This window comes from Patella vulgata, chromosome 1 (assembly GCF_932274485.2).
Source record: "Patella vulgata chromosome 1, xgPatVulg1.2, whole genome shotgun sequence".
Taxonomy (NCBI): Eukaryota; Metazoa; Mollusca; class Gastropoda; family Patellidae; genus Patella; species Patella vulgata.
This window is the reverse complement of record NC_065879.2, coordinates 53,928,672-53,949,010: the sequence shown is the minus strand read 5'-3', so window position 1 is coordinate 53,949,010 and position 20,339 is coordinate 53,928,672. Positions and strand designations below refer to the sequence as shown.

Below are 20,339 nucleotides of genomic sequence, written 5' to 3'. Positions count from 1 at the left end.
GAGCATTAACAAGTTTGAACAAAGTGAAACAAGGGCCATAACTCTAGAGGTAATTATTAATAATTGTTGAAATTCAATAGGCTTCGTGGTTTCACTATTTTAAATAATGCATATAAATTTCAGAAAGATCGAATGATAACTTTTGACGTTATAGCGTTCACAAGGTTCAATAAAGTGAAACAAGGGCCATAACTCTAGATGTAATAAACGGAAATTGCTGAAATTCAATAGGCTTCTTCGTTTCACTAATTTAAATAATGTACATAAATTTCACAAAGATCGGATGATAACCTTTTCACAATGTCCAACAAAGTGATATAAGTGCCATAACTCTAGATGTAATAAAAGGAAATTATTGAAATTAAATAGGCTTCTTCATCTCACCAATGTGAACAACATATCAATTTTAAAACAATCGGATCATAAGTTTTGGTGTTAGAGCGTTCACAAGAAATTGTGGACGACGGACGGATGGAAAGGGCGTTTGGAAGGAGTAAATCCGGTAGTGGCGGGTCGTGTAGAACGATATGCGAGTAGAAATGCGTCAATAATTTATTGTAAGGTCCGGCCACTAGATTTACTAGCAGCAAGTCCACGTATGAACGACTGAACCATGCGTTCCTCTGCACCAATTCTGGCTGCATGATTTGGTGAGACTCTTACTTGTTTGACACTGCTCTTTAATAGTGTTTCAAACTCCTCACTAACAAACTCAGTTCCGTTATCCATCACAATTTGATACGGTATGCCATATTTACTGAATAAGTCTCGTATGCAGTAATCGTTGCGGTTGAAGTTGTACTTTTCATGTAATCACTTCTGGCCATTTAGAATATAAGTCAACAATGATTAGAAAATTTTGTCCATTTTTCTCAGCGTAATCGATGTGAACACTATACCACGGTGCACTAGGCCATATCCAGGGCATTAAGGGAGCAACTGATGGAGAGTTGCGTGTTTGTTGACAGCTTGAGCAATGAAGTACTAAAGTTTCTATCTCTTGAGTGATGTTGGGCCACCATACGTAGCTTCGTGCCAACTCCTTCATACAAACCATACCTGGATGAGATGCGTGTAGCTCGTTTAGAAGATCTTGTTGATATTTCTCTGGAACACTCTTAATCCCCATAAAATACAATCTTGCTCCATCGTCAGTTTCCTGCTTCCGTTGAAAATAAGGTTTCGAGCGTTCATCTTGAACCTCTATCGACCATCCATTCTGAATAAAATCTAAAACTCGAGAGGTAACCTTATCAACGCATGTAGCAGGCCTGATCTCTTTACTTGTCACTGGGAAACTATCAAGAATCTTTTCACGTGTATTGAAAACAGTCTCTTCAAGATCACACGATTTACCCGTACAAGGCAATGGTAACCTTGATAAAGCATCTGCAAAGACATTATCCTTTGACGAAATATAATGGAGTTCGTAATCGAAAGCAGATAACTGTATTGCCCACCGTTGTAAGCGTTGTGCTGTAAGAGTCGGGATTGCAGTCTTTGGTCCCAGGATACGTTGAGGTGATCCATGATCTGATAGAATCCGGAAGAAACGACCATACAAATACGTTCGGAATCTTTTTAATCCAAAGATAACTGATAAAGCCTCTTTATCCAACTGGGCGTAACCCTTTTCAGGTTTATTCAGACTATGTGATGCATACGCTATAGGTCACTGTTTACCATTTCTGTCTGTATGAAATATAACGGCACCTAATCCGTAAGGCGATGCGTCTGTTGCAAGCGTTAATGTTAATGTTGCATCTTAATGAGCTAAAAGTTTCTCTGAGCTAATAAGTTCCTTGATCTCGTTAAAGGCACATTCACACTTCTGCGACCACTTCCATGGTTTATTGCCTAACAGTTCATTTAAAGAGAATATCTTCGATGATAGGTTTGCTAGAAACTGTGCATGGAAATTCACCATACCCAACCATGAGCGAAGCTCCGTATCGTTGGTTGGTGTCGGAGCCTTATGTATAGCTTTCACCATATCTTCCGTAGGTTGCATACCCTGCTCAGATAGTTTACGTCCCATATATACAACACTTTCTCTCATGAAGCAACATTTTTCAGCCTTAACTTGTAGATTATACTTGCTAAATCGTTTGAATACGTTTTCCAAATTATGCAAATGTTTTTTGTCGTCCTTCCCGGTAACTAGAACATTGTCCACAATTGCGCATGTACCATCAATTGTTTGATAAATCGCTGCCATATGGCTGGACTAGACGAAATTCCATAAGGTAGACGTGTATATCTAAACAACCCTTGTATTGTATTCATCATAACGAGTTCCTGTGACTTCTCATCCAGTCACATCTGTTGGTAGGCGCACTTTAAGTCTATTTTGCTGAACTTCTTTCCACCAACCAATTTACTAAATACCTCTTCTGGTGTTGGTATAGGAAATTGGTCAGTGTGAATAGTAGGGTGCCCCACCATAAATAAATATTTCCAAATATCTCGACAATTACACCACAATATTTATATACACACCAAGCCTTATATCATTTTCAAACATTTATAGTCACTAAATGGTCATTTTGTACTTAATAAGCTATTACCATTTAATCATCCATAAATAATACACTGAAAGATGGTTACAAGTGTCGGCCATAACATCCGAGCACATGTGAGTAAAAATTAGGTTACGTGCCCTTGTTTTGAAAGTGGCGTCTGAGGGGATTAAGAGTGTTTCCGATAATTGGCAAAGTCATTTTTACGAGAGGTCTATTTTTACGACTTTGAGTGAAGATAACTGAATTAATTTCAATCAGATTGGTGTGAACTTGATATAGTAACCATTGGCTACATGTATCCAAAAGTTCCCAAGCCCATTTTATGTGCACTTTCAGAATTGATCCAATAAAACCATCAGAATCTTTGTCGTCTGTACCGGTATCAACATGTTTACTTTAGAAGAGGATTGATGAAGTTTGTAATATTTCTTCTTCCGATTCCTACTACTAGGTTTCTTCTGTGACTGAGGTGATCGTTGTTTCCATTCTGAACATAGGTGTCCCCCTTGTTAACATTTGTAATATGTAGCATTAGCGTATTTGCAGTCATTCGTGCAGTGGTTTGACATGCCACATCGTTCACAACGTCTGCGATAAGAAGGTCGTTGATAGGGAGGCTGCCAGATCTGCGAAAGAGCGATGTCCAAAGCCTTTGCAAAAGTACAATTATTTTCTTGTGTCAACAGTTTCTTCTGAGTGCTTTCGTTACTAATTCCAGCAAAAATGTGTCTCTCAAATTTTGGTCCAAGTTGTCAGCCCCTACAAATTCCGTTTTTGACTTGTAATGTTTCTTAAGAAGCTCTGCTATCAGGCGATTGGGAAATGCCAAATCTGTCAGAGTCTTGAAGACTTTTGCAACAATGTTGCTCAGTAAAATCGCCTTACATTTTGCCCCGTTGTCTCGATTATCGTCCAGGTCAAAAGCGATGAAATACTGCCAAATTCTGGCTAAAAACAGGCAATACTCTCGTCAGTTGGTAAAAACACTTCAAATACTCTGTGTTGAGACATCTTCGTGCATTAATATTTCATCCTCGTCGCCAATTGTTAAATATTAACATCTTAATTCCATATTATATGGTTTATCCAGTATAGAGGGAAATACAATATGTCAGCATCCATAACAACAAGCATGGTATGCTACAGAGGTCATGTGACATTAAGGTACTGCCTATGGAGCAGGAGTACAAACGATTCGAGAGACATTTCCATCAGAGGAGTACTGTGGTTCTAATTTCCCCGAGTAAAAGAGTACAGGAGTAAAAAGATGTGGTCATGCATAATGTATCATAAAAGTCAAACATGATTGAAACGCGATTTGTAAATGACGATCAGTTTTCCTGTAGCTATCGTACGGCGCCTTTCTTTTTGCACATGGATTTGACTTCATTATTTTGAAATAAACCTTAAAAATGAAATACAAAAAAATAACTCAATATACGTTAGAATTAACAGTACAAATAAATTTTGTTGTTAACCATCTAAATCAAATAACAGATTGAGAAGGGTCATCTAACTATCTTTGTGTATTAACAAGCCAACAGTGAATCTGATGTCCCCCTCCGAAATCCCAAAATAAATAGATGACACATTTTAATTTATCACACCCTTATTTTTTTCAAAAGTATCAAGCAATCAAACTGATTATCAATAATACACTAAGTTTCATCATTCTATCAGATAGAATCAAAGTTATCTTGTTCTAAAACATTGACCAATGACATTGCTTAGCTCTGCTTAGCTTTAGCTCGAAATGTTAATAATTGAACTCAGTCAAGACATTCACCGAACAGTGTGACGGACAGACAGACAGATGAACCCATTTTAATAGTCCCCTGCTTTCTTCGAAAATCGGGGGACAATAATAATATGGCAAGTGTAGTGTCGTTAACTCTCCTTCTAATTGAGCTAGAATGTTCAAACTTGGTGTAGGTGTTTATTAGATCAATGCCTTGATGGAGTTTGAAGATGAGCATATTCTGCTTAGGGTAAGCAGAGATAAGCAATTTGATTGGTTGATGCTTTGGAACACGATAACTTTAGTTCTAATTAAGGTGAAAGTGATGAAATTTGGTGTATAGTTTCATTACATCAATACCTTGATTAAGTTTGATAATGAGCATTTTCTGCTCAGGGTAAGCAGAGCAAAAATCAGTTTGATTGGTCAAGACTTTGGAACACAATAACTCTCCTTCTAATTGAGGTAGAATGTTCAAACTTGGTGTAGGTGTTTTAATAGGTCAATGCCTTGATGGTGTTTGAAGATGAGCATAGGGTAAGCAGAGATAAGCAATTTGATTTAGTTCTAATTATGTGAGAGTGATGAAATTTGGTGTATAGTTTTATTATACATCAATACCTTAACTAAGTTCGATAATGAGCATTTTCTGCTCAGGGTAAGCAGAGCGAAAATCCGTTTGATTGGTCAAGACTTTGGAACACACTAACTCTCATTCTAATTGAGCTAAAATGTTCACACTTGGCGTAGGTGTCTGTTAGGTGAATACTATTGGGTTCGAAGATGAGCAATTTCTCCTTTGGGTAAGCAGAGATAACCAATTTGACTGGTTGATGCTTTGGGTCACGATAACTTTAGTTCTAATTTAGTGAGAGTGAGGACACTTGGTGTATAGTTTTATCACATCAATAGCTTGACTAAGTTCGATAATGGGCTCAGGGTAAGCAGAGTGATAAGCAATTTGACTGGCCGAGACTATGGAACACAGTAACTCTCCTTCTAATTGAGGTAGAATGTTCGAACTCGGTGTAGGTGTTCATAAGGTGAATGCCTTGATCTAGTTCGATGATAAACATTGTCTGCTTACGGTAAGCAGAGATAAGCAATCTGATTGGTTGATGCTTTGGGGCACGATAACTTTGGTTATAATTAAGTGAGAGTGATGAAACAACAAGTATAGATTCATTATATCATTACCATGACTAAGTCGATGATGAGAATTTTCTGCTTAGGCTAAGGAGAGATAAGTTATTTGATTGGTCAAGCCTTTGGAACATAACAACTCTGCTTTTAATTGAGGTAGAATGTTTAAACTTGATGTAGATGTTCATTAGGTGAATGTCTTGACTGAGTTCAACGATTAAAATTTCGAGCAAAAGCTAAGCAGAGTTTATCGATTTCATTGGTCGATGCTTTGGGACAAGATAATCTTGATTCTATCTGGTAGAGAGTGATGAAACTTAGTCTATAGTTGATAATCAGTTTAATCGCTTAATACTTTTGAAAAAAATAAATGTGCGATTAATTAATATGTACATATGTATCATCTATTTATTTTGGGATTTCGGCGGGGGACATCAGCCTCACTGTTGGCTTGTTATTATTTACCAAATAATCAATTAGCTTTGTTCACCGATGTTTTTGTAATAAAGTAGCCTCGTATTATTTGTTGATTGGCGTTTAAACAACATTTAATTGACTTGATATGAAATCTGAATATATGTTATTCGATGGATAAACGGTTGTGATAAGATTAGGTTTTAATGTCTTAACATCACTTAACTTCTTTATAATAAAGGTATTTTACAATTACATTGACAGTTTAATCACTCACCAAACGGAATCAGGAACTCCACGTATGATCACATGTATTTGATATGCATGTCAACGAATCCCATGCACTTTTCGCGCCAAAATTTAACCTCAGTTACTACGCCCATAGTATGCATGGAACCGTACATGGTAATAAGATTTCCGTCAAGAATGTGTTAAATTCCGTCAAGATTCACCAAAAACCGCCCAGTTTGTGCTACCGTGTTGATTAAGAAACACTGTTTACTTCTGACAAAAATTGTCTGCTTTAAGACCGTCCAGTTTCTCGGGGTGTTTTTTAGAAATTAACACTACCATTTAGATTTGAAAGGGGTTTAGTTTAGAGACAAGGTGTTTATTTTCCCAGACGTTGTCAAGAAATGAACAGAGTGTTTAATAATTTAAGGTGTTTAGATTTTACGTCAAATTACCACTTAACCGAGAGCCGTCTAGTAACTTACAGGTGAGTAGTAATGCAATGCCGTTTACTTTTCATGTCTTGTAATTAGTTTGCCCAGTGTCATGTAGAAAACTTAAGGCGTTTGTTTTCGTGTGAAATATTTAATTCCTGTCTCCCAATTTTAGAAACTATGTTCAGATTTAGAATCTGAGTATAGTGTCTAAAATTCTCGAATGAATTGCATATTTGTTGAATATCGTCCATTCTTCGGTATTGCCGACGTCCATTGGGAAGTCGATTTACAATGAATTGACAATTTTCCCGGCGTAGATAAAACTCACATTTTATTTATTAGAAAATAACAAAACAATGGACATATATCGTATCTAGTTTATAATTAGTCTTGTCACAATAAAATCGAGTATTTCTACCAAAAAACAAAAGCAAAACAAGCAGGGTCATTAAAATATTTAATATCCAAGTACATGGAAAGTTCCTCTACAACCTATATGCACATATATTGCACATATAACACTTATCAGTTTACACACTAACATTCGGGATACCTCACATCCAAGTCTAAAACCTAATCCGCGTATTGTTTATAAACACAAAATATAAAAACATATTTACACAAAAGTTTAAAATTTAATCAGCGCTATCAGATTATATTATTTGAATGACCTACTGTTATTGTTTTGTAAATGACAAATTCCAGCCACGTCCTAGCTGTCTCTGTTCCATCCGAAACCATAGTCTATGCCGTCGCTTGGAATATACAGTCATAAATGCTCGTCATTACAATTTAGATTATATTCTTTGAATGAACGGCTGCTTATATCACAAATTCTAGCCACCTGTCTCGGTTCCGTCTGAAACCATATCGCTCACAGACGTGTAATTACACCACCATCGCATGGAATATACAACAGTCATAAATGTCTGTCGTTAGATTCTTTGAATGGCCACTACCTATTGTTCAATTACTCCCCTAATCCAGACACATGGTTTTGTAGTGAAGCATATTCATATTGCTATTTAATTGCTGTTATGATTTTAGATTTTTAGAATACTTCACTGATGTTTTTGTAATAAAGTATACTCGTATTGTTTGTTAATTGCTGTTATGATTTTAATGTTTAGACAACATTTAATTGACTTGATATGAAATCTGAATATAAATTTTTAGATGGATAAATAAAAGGTATTTTACAATTACATATTGACAACTTAATGACTTGCCAAAATACAATTGGATTCAGGGGCGGATCCAGGAATTTTTGCAGGAGGGGGTTTCCCAGGTTCCTGAGATAATGTATCCCCCCCCCCCTCACACACACACACGCATTGCCTCTATCGTCATTATGGCGTATATACACACACATTGAGCTTTTTAAACAGAGAAATTCAACATCTCGTTTGACGTCAATTTTTATTATGAATTAATACAATGACATTGTGATTCAATTTCATGGATGCAAAGCATCAATTGTGATATCAAATAATGTCTATATCATTATCTCGCGCTTTGAGTGCCCATCCTGTCCCACATCTGACGATAAAGGATAAAGCACACGGTAGACAAACATTTCTCATAAAAAGTTTTGATTTACAAAAATTTTTTATGTAGCTGAGCAGGGGGGGGGTCGACCCCCCAAACCCCCCCCTCTGGATCCGCCCCTGAGATTGATATTATTTCTGCATCATAATTAATTTTAAAACTAATCGTTGATTTAATTTCCACACACAAAATGGAACTAAATATAAGAATTCCGTATAAGAATCAATTTAGAATACCAAAATGCGAATTGAAACACATTGTGGTCAAAACTGTGTAATAAATTATAAAATAAATCATAAATGAATGGAACCTGTTGTAAGGTGGACACTGCATGCTTTCTTTTAACGTTGGGTTATTTGAGGTGCCAGGTAGTCTGAACAACTGAAGATAACATGTGTCGAAAAAGTGACTACGTGCAGTTTTATTCTTTGATCTGTTATATCACAGGGCAATTCTGTTATGGTGAAACCAACCTGCAGGAAAGGGACTATATTACAAGTTGAAAGTTTTGCATTGAGGATCGCTCGATTGTAGGCAATGTAATTTTAATGAAATTGGTGCTGAGAATTGGCGTGTTCGGAAAATAAGCTAAATCATATGCAAAGGAAGACGTTAGACACTATTCATGATAAAATATTTATAAAATAGGAATTATATGAACTGGGGAAGGAAAGTGTACCAGGACTATGAGGTGAGTCGTTTAGTGGCTGTGTAGTGACGTTATTTATTAATGAAATTGTTATTGAATAGTGCTCAATTTGTACATCTATCGAATTTCAATCTCACTGTTTAATTTTGATTACCAAGCGTCTAATTAACTAGTGTTTAGTTTCTCGACACGTGTTGAATTATAAGCGTCCCATCTAATTAGCACGAAGGTTCAATAATTAGTTGGACTGTTCAATTTTCCGAGCCATGATTAAAATCAGTCAAGGTGTCCAATTACGCAAGGTGTTAAATTTTGTTGTCAAACATCTAATTTCACGTGCGATGTTCAGATATTACGATGTGTTTAGTTGTTGGTCATCGTTCAGTTTTGCAGCACAATGTTGAAATACTGTAATTAGTGTTAGTTTTAGTACTGACCTGTTGCGATACGGCGAAATATTATTTTTCAGGATTCATACGACGGTAGGTATCTGAAATGCCCGTCATTATCCGGGGATTATTTTTCAAGATCACTTCGGTGAAACAGATGTTGGATTTTTAATGGCGACGGGACGGTTCCGAAGCAAAGCTTTCTTGAGATGCACATACCGTTTCGTCCACAATCATAAAATTTGTATTTATATATCCATTTAAAACAGTATTTCCCACACTGACAAGACAGCCACGAATGATAAATCTCACGCATCTGATTTACGTGTGTACACGTCGACTCCCTACCCTGATTAAATCCTTTTGTTTAAAGGCTAACAGCATGCATATTGCACCAATCATATATTACATAATATGGGATCGATAGAAAGTATTATTTGTTGAAGGGTAGTGCGATTATCTCGGGTAATAAACACAGAAGGCTTGTAGAATTAATACACATGTGTCAGAAGCTAACAATATGTCTATTGTGTAAGACAAAACGTGAAAATAAACTAATAATTCGAACTCTTTATTTCTTTTTATTATTATAGAACGACGACCCTGTTTCGCTGAAGATCAAATAAAACCTACTAAATACATTTCATGCTTATATTTAACGCATAACTTTGCCAAACATTATTTCAGAGAAAGCCAATTTAATAAGGAATTGTATCATACATTTAAGTTTAATTTTTAATAAAGAATGGGGATATCATAAATAAGTTAATTCGATGTTTTTGTGGCATGTACTATATCAGAGGAGATCAAAAGGGCATTTTAGATTAGGGGTTACAGAACAACAATTAAGGTGGAATTAAAAAGACGAACGGAACTGTTCTTCAGACTGAATGGCGACGCCAATCTTAAAATTTTACTGAGTTTGTGCTGCCATACTTTTTAGGCAGAAATAGCTCTTTGGAATTAATTTTTGGCATTTACCTGTGACAATAATTTTAGCTTCGTGCAAAAATCGTGAAGCATATAGTTTCAACTTGGAAGAAATGTTAGAAAATGGCTAACAAACAATCAGCATTGTTGATTGTAAAACATTCTTGGTTCATTTCCTGCTTGAACGATTGCTGAATACCATGGACACGTATACTCAGCCAAATTAAAAACTTGACATTCAGGATTTTTGGGACTAGATTTTTAATATTTGGTTTAAGGCAACTATTTTAGTGTTATGTTGTGCACAGATGACCTTGACATCAAAAGAAAGCAAGAATACGTCTCGCCGAAAGTCCTTGACATTGATAACGTTCGTGATGTCACAGTACCCCCCAAAATGAAATTCACAAACTTGGAGAAAAAACGGAATAAAGTGTTTAGTAACGGTTGTGGCCTCCTCTAGCGTCTCGTACTGCCACACAACCTCTTCTCATGGATCTCAGAACATTTGTAAACACTACCCGAGGAAGACGTCGCCACTGCTCAGCAAGAGCATGTTGAAGGTCCTGCAACGTCAGTGGTGGATTCACTTGCTGACGAACACGTCGACCCAGTTCGTCCCAGATGTGTTCAATAGGATTAAGGTCGGGGCTAAGCGACGGTCAATCCAGGACTTGGACACCGGCATTTCTTAAAAAATTCTGGGTAGCAATTGCTGTATGGGGTCAAGCATTGTCTTGTTGAAAAATTAGTCCAGGCCCATGTCTCTGCATGAACGGAAGAAGAACAGGTTGCAAAATCTGATCCCTGTACTGGACAGCATTTAAGTACCTTGGACAACAACAAGAGGAGAACGTCCATGTGCACAAAAAGAACCCCAAACCATAGCCTCTAGAGCGTCCACAAGCAATTGTGGATGCCGGACAGACGGACGGGGGCGACGACAATATACGACCACATTTCAATGTAAACTAGATAATTATGATCTTCGAAAAAAGGCAATCAGATAGGAGAGAGAGAGAGAAATGGGGTTTAACGTCCACTCGACACAAACTAGGTCATTTCGGGATTAACAAATGGTTTTTAATTTTATTTCAATAATTCGCTTGCGCGTAGGGGTCTTTAGCAGTGGGAGGAAACCGGAGGACCCGGAGAAAACCCACGAGGTTGGACAGGCAACCCTACTCCTTGTCACGTACAACTGGGGATTCGAAACCACGCCAGTTGACTCAATGACAGACTTAATGATACAGCGCGCACGTGCTAACCACTAAGCCATCCAACCCCCAATCAGATAGGAAGTACTGCTCTTCGAATCCAACTAACAGTAATTACTTTCTTGTGGCAATTGTGGAAATAAAAGCGAGAGAGAGAGAGACATGGGTTTTTAACATCCACTCGACACAAACTAGGTCATTCAAACTAGGTCATTTCGGGACTAACACATGGTTCAATTTTATTTCATTAATTAGCTTGCACGTAGGGGGTCTTTAGCAGTGGGAGGAAACCGGAGGACACGTGAATTCAGATACCCTACCCTAAATAAACTAGCGGCTGCCAGGCAGGATACGCCCACATTTTCGAGAGATGGATAGAGAACAAGCTAACAAGAAAGTGATTTTTCCTACAATCAAGGGCCATAATTCAGGAAATTACAATTCGATGTGCGCATATATCGAAAGGAACTGAGATCTTTGTGTTATCAACTTACATTTCAAGTTTCAACAAAATCGGATAAAAATTATGACCTCTATATAGGGTCCACAAGCTAAAAACGTGATTTTTCGTACAAACAGGGGCCATAATCCATGAAGTTTCGATCCGATACATGCCAATATCGAAAGCAGCCGAGATCTTTTGGGGATAAACCTATATTTCAAGTTTCGTCGAAATCGGATAAGAATTGTGACCTGTAGAGAGTCCACAAACAATTGTGGACGGACAGGGGCGACGGCATAATACGTCCACATGAAAATTGTGACCCCTATAGGGTCCACAACCTTGATATACCATATTTTTACGCTATTTGAGAACGAACGGTGGCCATTTTGTCTGTCAATTTTGGGGCGATTTTCACAAAATTCAAACTCAACTGTCCTTAGGGTGGAACGGTAATATAATAATACGGTTTTTTAAATCGGATTTTTCGTACAATCAGGGGCCATAATTCAAATATTGAAAGGAACCGAGATCTTTGGGTTATAAACTTACATTTCAAGTTTCAACAAAATCGGATAAAAATTGTGACCCCTATAGGGTCCACAACCTTGATATACCATATTCTTACGCTATTTGGGATTGAATGGCGGCCATTTTGTCTGTCAATTTTGGGCCGATTTTCACGAAATTCGAACTCAGTCATCCTTAGGGTGTAACGGTGATATAATAGAACGTTTTTTTAAATCGGATAAAAATTATGACTTCTATAGGGTCCACAAGCTAAAAACGTGATTTTTCGTACAATCAGGAGCCATAATTCAGGAAGTTACTGTCCGATATGCGCAAATATCGAAAGGAACTGAGATCTTTGGGTTATAAACTTACATTTCAAGTTTCAACAAAATCGGATAAAAATTGTGACCTCTATAGGGTCCACAAGCTAAAAACGTGACTTTTCGTACAAACAGGGGCCATAATCCATGAAGTTTCGATCCGATACATGCCAATATCGAAAGCAGCCGAGATCTTTTGGGGATAAACCTATATTTCAAGTTTCGTCGAAATCGGATAAGAATTGTGACCTGTAGAGAGTCCACAAACAATTGTGGACGGACAGGGGCGACGGCATAATACGTCCACATGAAAATGTGGGCGTATAAAAACATGATATCTAAATTCAATTTGCGTTATCAAAAATGAGAGAGAGAGAGAAATGGGGCTTAACGTCCACTCGACACAAACTAGGTCATTTGGGGACTAATGTGTGGTTTAATTTTATTTCAATAATTCGCTTGAGCGCAGGGGTCTTTAGCAGTGGGAGGAAACCGGAGGCGACCCTACTCCTTGCCACGTACAACCGGGGAATCGAAACCACGCCAGTTGACACAATGACAGACTTTATGATACAGCGCGCACACACTAACCATCTAGCCATCCACCCCCCCACCCCCTATCAAAAATGACCCGACAGTGAAAATTTCTTAGTGGAAGTCCTGCTCTGGACGGTCTACAACCTTGTTATTACATACTTTTACACTATTTGCGTACAAGGAGCAGTCAATTTGTTGGGCAGTTTCGGTCCGATTTTCACAAAATTTGAACTCAACGGCTTTTAGAATCAGATAAAAATTGTGACCTCTAGAGGGTCCACAAACTAATAACACGATTTTTCATACAATAACTGATCATAATAGAGGAAGTTACGCTCTGATATGCACGAATATCGAAAGAAAGAAATGGGGTTTAACATCCACTTGACACAAACTAGGTCATGTTGGGAATAACATATGGTTCAATTTTATTTCAATAATTCACTTTAGCATTGGGAGGAAACCAGAGGAACCGGAGAAAACCCACGAGGTTGGACAGGTGACCCTACTTCTTGTCACATAAAACTACAAGTGGAGAATCGAAACCATGCCACTTAACTCAATAACAAGACCTTCTGATCCAACGTGCACATGTTAACCATTCAGCCATCCAACACCTCGAATATTGAAAGGAACCAAAATATTTGGGATATAAACATGTATTTCAAGTTTCATCAAAATCGGATAAAAAATGTGACCTCTAGAGTGACAAGCTAAAAACATGATTTTTCGTACAATCAGGGGCCATAATCCAAGAAGTTACAGACTGATACATGCTAATATCGAATGGAACTGAGAACTTTGAGATATTATAAACCTGTATTTCAAGTTTCGTCAAAATCGAATAGAAATTGTGACCTGTAGAGTGTCCACAAACAAAATCTGAACACACATCCGGGTGGACAGGGCCGACAACAATATATGTATAAAAATTGTGACCTGTAGAGTGTCCATAAACAAAATGTGAACGAACGGACAGGGATGACGACAATATATACATCCACATGAAAATGTGGGCATATTAAAACAAAGTCATAGGTATCACAAAAACATTGTATCAAGTTTATTATGACTTGGATCTCAAAGTTTATGTTATTCATATGGTTTTGGAGTCCTCTCTCTTTATTTTTATTCACATGAAAATGTGGGAGTATAAAAGTTACCTCATAGATGACGTGACACCACTTGTGACCATTACTACTATTTTTCGTTTAGTACTGGTTCGACGTAAAGAATTTCCTAATACCAGACATCCTAAGGCATATGTGTCATTTGTAGCTAACGTAACAAATGCCTCCCTTTCCGCTGAAATATAATAAATTGAGTTTATTAACCCAGCCCACTGTTGCTCTCTAATCCTTAGAACCAGATCAGGTCAATATCCTGCTGGTAGTTACTACATCTGATGACAATTTATTTTATCTGAAAATGTGTATCTGTGTAGAATTCCAGTAGATGGGGGCAGGTGAGGTGGAGGGGCATGGGAGTGGGGGGGGGGGGGTCTTGAAATTAAATAGGCTTCATCATTTCACTAATCTAAAGCATATCAATTTCAATCAGATTTGGATGATAACTTATATTGTTGTTCAAAAGATTCTGGAAATAGATCAGGGGCAATCAATACACGTATGCTACTGTTAGAAGTTATTACCAGAAATTCAATCTTTGGCTCACTAATGTTAATATGTACCGTATAAAAATGTTAATGTAGAATTTGTGGACTACTTACAAACAGGAGATAAGGCAATATACCTTTTAATGTAGAGTATAACATGCGGTTGCCAAGCAAGATACCCCCCATTTTGCAAAAGATGGACAGAGAACAAGTCATAGGGGCCATAATCCTGGTTGTTACGGTCCGACATGCATAAATATCAAAAGGAGCCAAGATCTTTAGGATTTAAACATTGTGACCTCTAGAAGTTCCACAACAGGGGGATTGGGATGGCCTAGTGGTGTAGAATGTCGTGCTTCAAGCTCCAGCAGGCTGATCACCTCTGGCTTGCAGTCGTGGCTTCGATTCCTGGTGTGAGAGGATGTGGCTTGGAGTTAGGGGCGCCTTCACAACCATGTTGGTTTACTGCGGTTTCATCCGACTGTCTGCGATATCACCATCAGTGGACACTGTAACCTTGGTACCGTTTAATCTTGCGTAAATAGCCCTAACTTCTACTCAGTATACATTTATTCATAAATATTGTTAAATTTCGGCTAATTGTGCTCAATTTGTACTTCTATGTTTAATTCTGATTACCAAGCGTCTAATTAACTAGTGTTTAGTTTCTCGACACGTGTTGAATTATAAGCTTCCCGTCTAATTAGCAAGACTGTTCAATAATTAGTTGGACCGTTCAATTTCCCGAGCCGTGATTAAAAATTAGTCAAGGTGTCCAATTACGCAAGGTGTTAAATTTTGTTGTCAAACATCTAATTTCACGTGCGATGTTAAGATATTACGATGAGTTTAGTTGTTGGTCATCGTTCAGTTTTGCAGCACAATGTTGAAATACTGTATTAAGTGTTAGTTTTAGTACTGACCTGTTGCGATACAGTGAAATATTATTTTTCAGGATTCATACGACGGCAGGTATCTGTAATGCCTGTTATTATCCGGGGATTATTTTTCAAGATCACTACGGTGAAACAGATGTTGGATTTTTAATGGCGACGGGACGGTTCCGAAGCAAAGCTTTCTTGAGATACACATACCGTTTTGTCCACAATCATAAAATGTGTATTTATATATCCATTTAAAACAGTATTTCCAACACTGACAACACATCCACGAATGATAAATCTCACGCATCTGATTTACGTGTGTACAATTCGACTCCCTATCCTGATTAAATCCTTTTGTTTAGTTGTTGTTGTTGGTTAGTTGCATTTTACGTCCGCTTCCACCGAGGTGATAAATGTCTTCGCAATTAAGACTAACAGCATGGATATTGCACCAATCATACATTACATAATATGGGATCTATAGAAAGCATTTTGGGTTGAAGGGTAGTGCGATTATCTCGGGCAATAAACACAGAAGGCTTGTAGAATTAATACACATGTGTCAGAAGCTAAAAATATGTCTATTGTGTAAGACAAAACGTGAAAATAAACTAATAATTCAAACTCTTTATTTCCTTTTTATTATTATAAAACGAGGACCCTTTTTCGCTGAAGATCAAATAAAACCTACTAAATACATTTCATGCTTATATGTAACGCATAACTTTGCCAAACTTTATTTCAGAGAAAGCCAATTTAAAGATAGGTTGCCAGGCAACGAAACATACGCCCACAGCAGCTAACTCGTCCGGGCAGTCAATAAGAGTTGACATATTTTTACTTTTTTCGGTAATGAAACATTTATAACACATTAAAATCTGATTAGGAGTAACAACTCATTAAGTAATTATCAGAAAACCATTGAATTTGTTTGGTTTTTATAAAGTTTTGCCCCATGCTAACGTTTAGTATAGGAAACTTTTAACATCATGGATTTAGCTGTTCAAGTCATAAAAATTCATTGAAAATCAATATACTTGTTTGTCTCAAGACCTTACACTCTGTGTATGAATCTGAAGTCAATCGGATGATAACTTTAGCTTCTAGAGGGTCACAAGGTTTTTAAAAGTGATCAAGGGCGATAACTTTGGCAGTAATTATCGGAAATCGTTGTAAATCAATATGATTCTTCAGGTCATGACCTCAAACACTCTGTATCAATTTAAAGTCAATCGGATATTAACTTTAGCCTCTAGAGCATTTACAAGATTTTTTGAAGTGATCAAGGGCCATAACTCTGGCAGTAATTATCAAAAATCGCTGAAAATGAATAAACTTCTTCGTCTCATGATCTTAAACACTGTGTATAAATTTAAATTCAATCGGATATTAACTTTAGCCTCTAGAGCGTCCACAAGATTTTTCAAAGTGATCAAGGGCCATAACTCTGCAAGTAATTATCAGAAATCGCTGAAAATCAATAAGCTTCTTCGTCTAATGACCTTAAACACTATGTATAAATTTAAAGTCAATCGGATATTAACTTTAGCCTCTAGAGCATTTACAAGATTTTTTGAAGTGATCAAGGGCCATAACTCTGGCAGTAATTATCGAAAATCACTGAAAATGAATAAACTTCTTCGTCTCATGACCTTAAACACTGTGTATAAATTAAAACTCAATCGGATATTAACTTTAGCCTCTAGAGCGTCCACAAGATTTTTCAAAGTGATCAATCGGATATTAACTTTGACGTATAGAGCGTGCATAAGATTTTTTGAAGCGATCAAGGGCCATAACTCTGGCAGTAATTATCGGAAATCGCTGAAAATCAATAGGCTTTTTCGTCTCATGACCAGGGCTCACACTGTCGGTCGCCAAATTCGCAATTTGCGATAAAATTACGAAAGTGGCGATTAAATTTTGTTTTTGGCGATAAAGTTTAGGGGTACTGGCGATTCTTTTTTAGAATTGGCGAAAAAAAATCCTTAAAATTCAAATCGTATTTATCCTTGATTTAACCATAGCGGTATACTATAAATCAATCAACTTGCTGATAATCCCGAACGTGTCATGAGTAATATCAAACAATTGTCTGGGATTAGCGGTTTCAACTAATTGTTAATTGCCGATAATAAAGCCTTTATCTTGTCTTTAGTCGTCATATTAATTAACCCTAACAAATAGATTAGCGGTGACTATTTGATGTTGCGTGATTAAAACAAAGGGGAGTAATCAAAATGGCCGATCATTACCCAACAACTCTTTTCAAAGAGATTTGATAGTTGAATTTTGTTGACTGTATGTGGCTTCATACGACATGTATAAATATAACAGCGTGGCTAATTGGACATTATTATTTCAAATTATATTATCACCATGGGTCGAAAACGAAAGAGTGAGTTGAATAGCGACGATTTTGGAGTGAGTAAACTGTCTTACGTTGGCTCCTCTAGACGAAATGAAATTGACACAACGATTAATGATTCAGATGCTGATTCCATGAAGGTACCCGAAATCAACAATAGGCCTATTGTCCACGCGAAACGAAAATTCAAAGAAAACTGGAAATTTGGCAATCCTTAGCAGAGATTTGACGTATACACGCAGAAAATGTTTTGTTCAATATGTGAAGATAGTTTTACATCTCTGGGTGTAATGTTCTGAAGAAAGAAAGTATAGACACTCATCTATCTGCAAAAGGTAAGCTGATTTTATGTTGATGAATTTATGTGAATGATTTTATATGAGAATATCCTTGACTCAATAACATTCCTGTTACAGAATATCTACGACTCAATAATATCAATCCTGTCAGTGATGACCAAGTATTAAATATAATGTTTATATTTCAGGTCCATCTAGCCACAAAGCAGCGGTAATGATTATTGAAAATGGCAATGACATGGCTAAGGCCAGAGAGAAATCGGTGTCCAAATCAAAAGAAGCTATATTATCAGCCATGAGAAATGTCCTGTTCATGATTTAAGAATGTTTAAGAATGCACAAGAAATAAAATTGTTTTATGCTATTACAATATGTGATTTTTTTTATTATATATTTTTGGCGGATAAATGTTCAAGTTGGCGGAAAAAAAATATCATCATTGTTTTACATAAAACTATTCATCTATTTTGGCGGAAAAAAATTGAAAGCCAGTGTGAGCCCTGCTCATGACCTTAAACACTGTGTATAAATTTAAAGTCAATCGGATATTAACTTTAGCCTCTAGAGCATCCACAAGCAATTGTGGACGCCGGACGGACGGGGGTGACGATAATATACGACCACATTTCAATGTGGGCGTATAAAAAGGAATTGTATCATATATTTAAGTTTAATTTTTAATAAAGAATGGGGATATCATAAATAAGTTAATTCGATGTTTTTGTGGCATGTACTATATTAGATGAGTAGGGATGATGATTTTCCACTTCAGATATGGGCAAATTCCATTTCAGATTTTAGTCAATTCCATTTTTTTCCATTTCACAGTAAGACATGGGTATTACTGAATCCATCATGGCCGATTGATATTTCTTTGATTCAATATGATCCTTCACCCTATTACTGTGTATATAATCCATGCTGTGTGAACAAAATTTACAAAACATAATACTGCCATCTTCATAAAAATGGTTTTGAAATCGTTTAGCCGGATTTTCAGCTGTAATTTGCATGATGGAGATTGATCTTCTCGCCGTTTTAGCAGTCGACAACTCAATTCCTCATTCGGAGTTTAAGCCAATGAAAGGCTTTCAAAAGTGTGACATCGATGTCATGACCTCTAAGATTATTTATGATCTGCATGTACTCTCAACTCGAGAGACAAGAAACTTACCTACGGCTACTTTGATAGTTTTGGTAGGAATTGTAATAATTTTTGGGAAAAAACAAGTTTGATTTAGATGACATTAAAATATTTTCTTTGGATATTTCACTTTTACCACTTGACTGCTCATTTATTTATGAAATGTTTCTTCATTATTACTTGACCCAGTTTGTTTAGAACTCACTTCATCTGTTCGGACTTGGACTATGTGAGTTTTTGTTTAAAAATTCTTTGTAAATGGCTTATTTGATAAAATTTCATGATTTTTACACAAAATTACACAGAATAAATTTCATGATTTTTACACAGAATAAATTTCATGATTTTTACACAGAATAAATTTCATGATTTTTACACAGAATAAATTTCATGATTTTTACATGATTTTTACACAGAATAAATTTCATGATTTTTACACAGAATAAATTTCATGATTTTTACACAGAATAAATTTCATTTTCAGACGATTCCGTGATTTTCGGGGAATCCATTTCACAATGTGAATTCCGCATTTTCTGCTGTTTTTCCAAGATCGCGGAAAACCATCCTCCCTAGATGAGATTGAAAGAGCATTTTAGATTAGGGGTTACAGAACAACAAGTAAGGTGGAATTAAAAAGACGAACGGAACTGTTCTTCAGACTGAATGGCAACGCCAATCTTAAAATTTTACTGAGTTCGTGCTGCCATACTTTCTAGGCAGAAATAGCTCTTTGGAATTAATGTCTTCGTTAGAAGTTTTGGCATTTACCTGTGACAATAATTTTAGCTTCGTGCAAAAGTCTTGAAGCATATAGTTTCAACTTGGAAGAAATGTAGAAAATGGCTAACAAACAATCAGCATTGTTAATTGTAAAAGATTCTTGGTTCATTTTCTGCTTGAACGATTGCTGAATACCATGGACACGTATATCAGTCCGATAATACCTTGCTGACTTTTTCATTTGGGCACCAAAGAGTCTGGTTGATGCATACTGTC

At 36.7% G+C, this 20,339-nt stretch overlaps 1 protein-coding gene across 4 annotated transcripts in view; it reads right to left on the bottom strand.

Annotated features, from left to right (window-relative positions):
* The window catches only part of LOC126830306 (glycogenin-1), a 280,407-nt gene that overhangs the window by 246,180 nt on the left and 13,888 nt on the right, over positions 1 to 20,339 (bottom strand). For all 4 annotated transcript variants that reach the window (XM_050560685.2, XM_050560679.2, XM_050560693.2 and 1 more), the window contains exon 2: positions 14,194 to 14,335. In XM_050560685.2, coding sequence (XP_050416642.1) covers positions 14,194 to 14,335 — 142 coding nt within the window. The remainder of the gene's footprint in view (positions 1 to 14,193; positions 14,336 to 20,339) is intronic.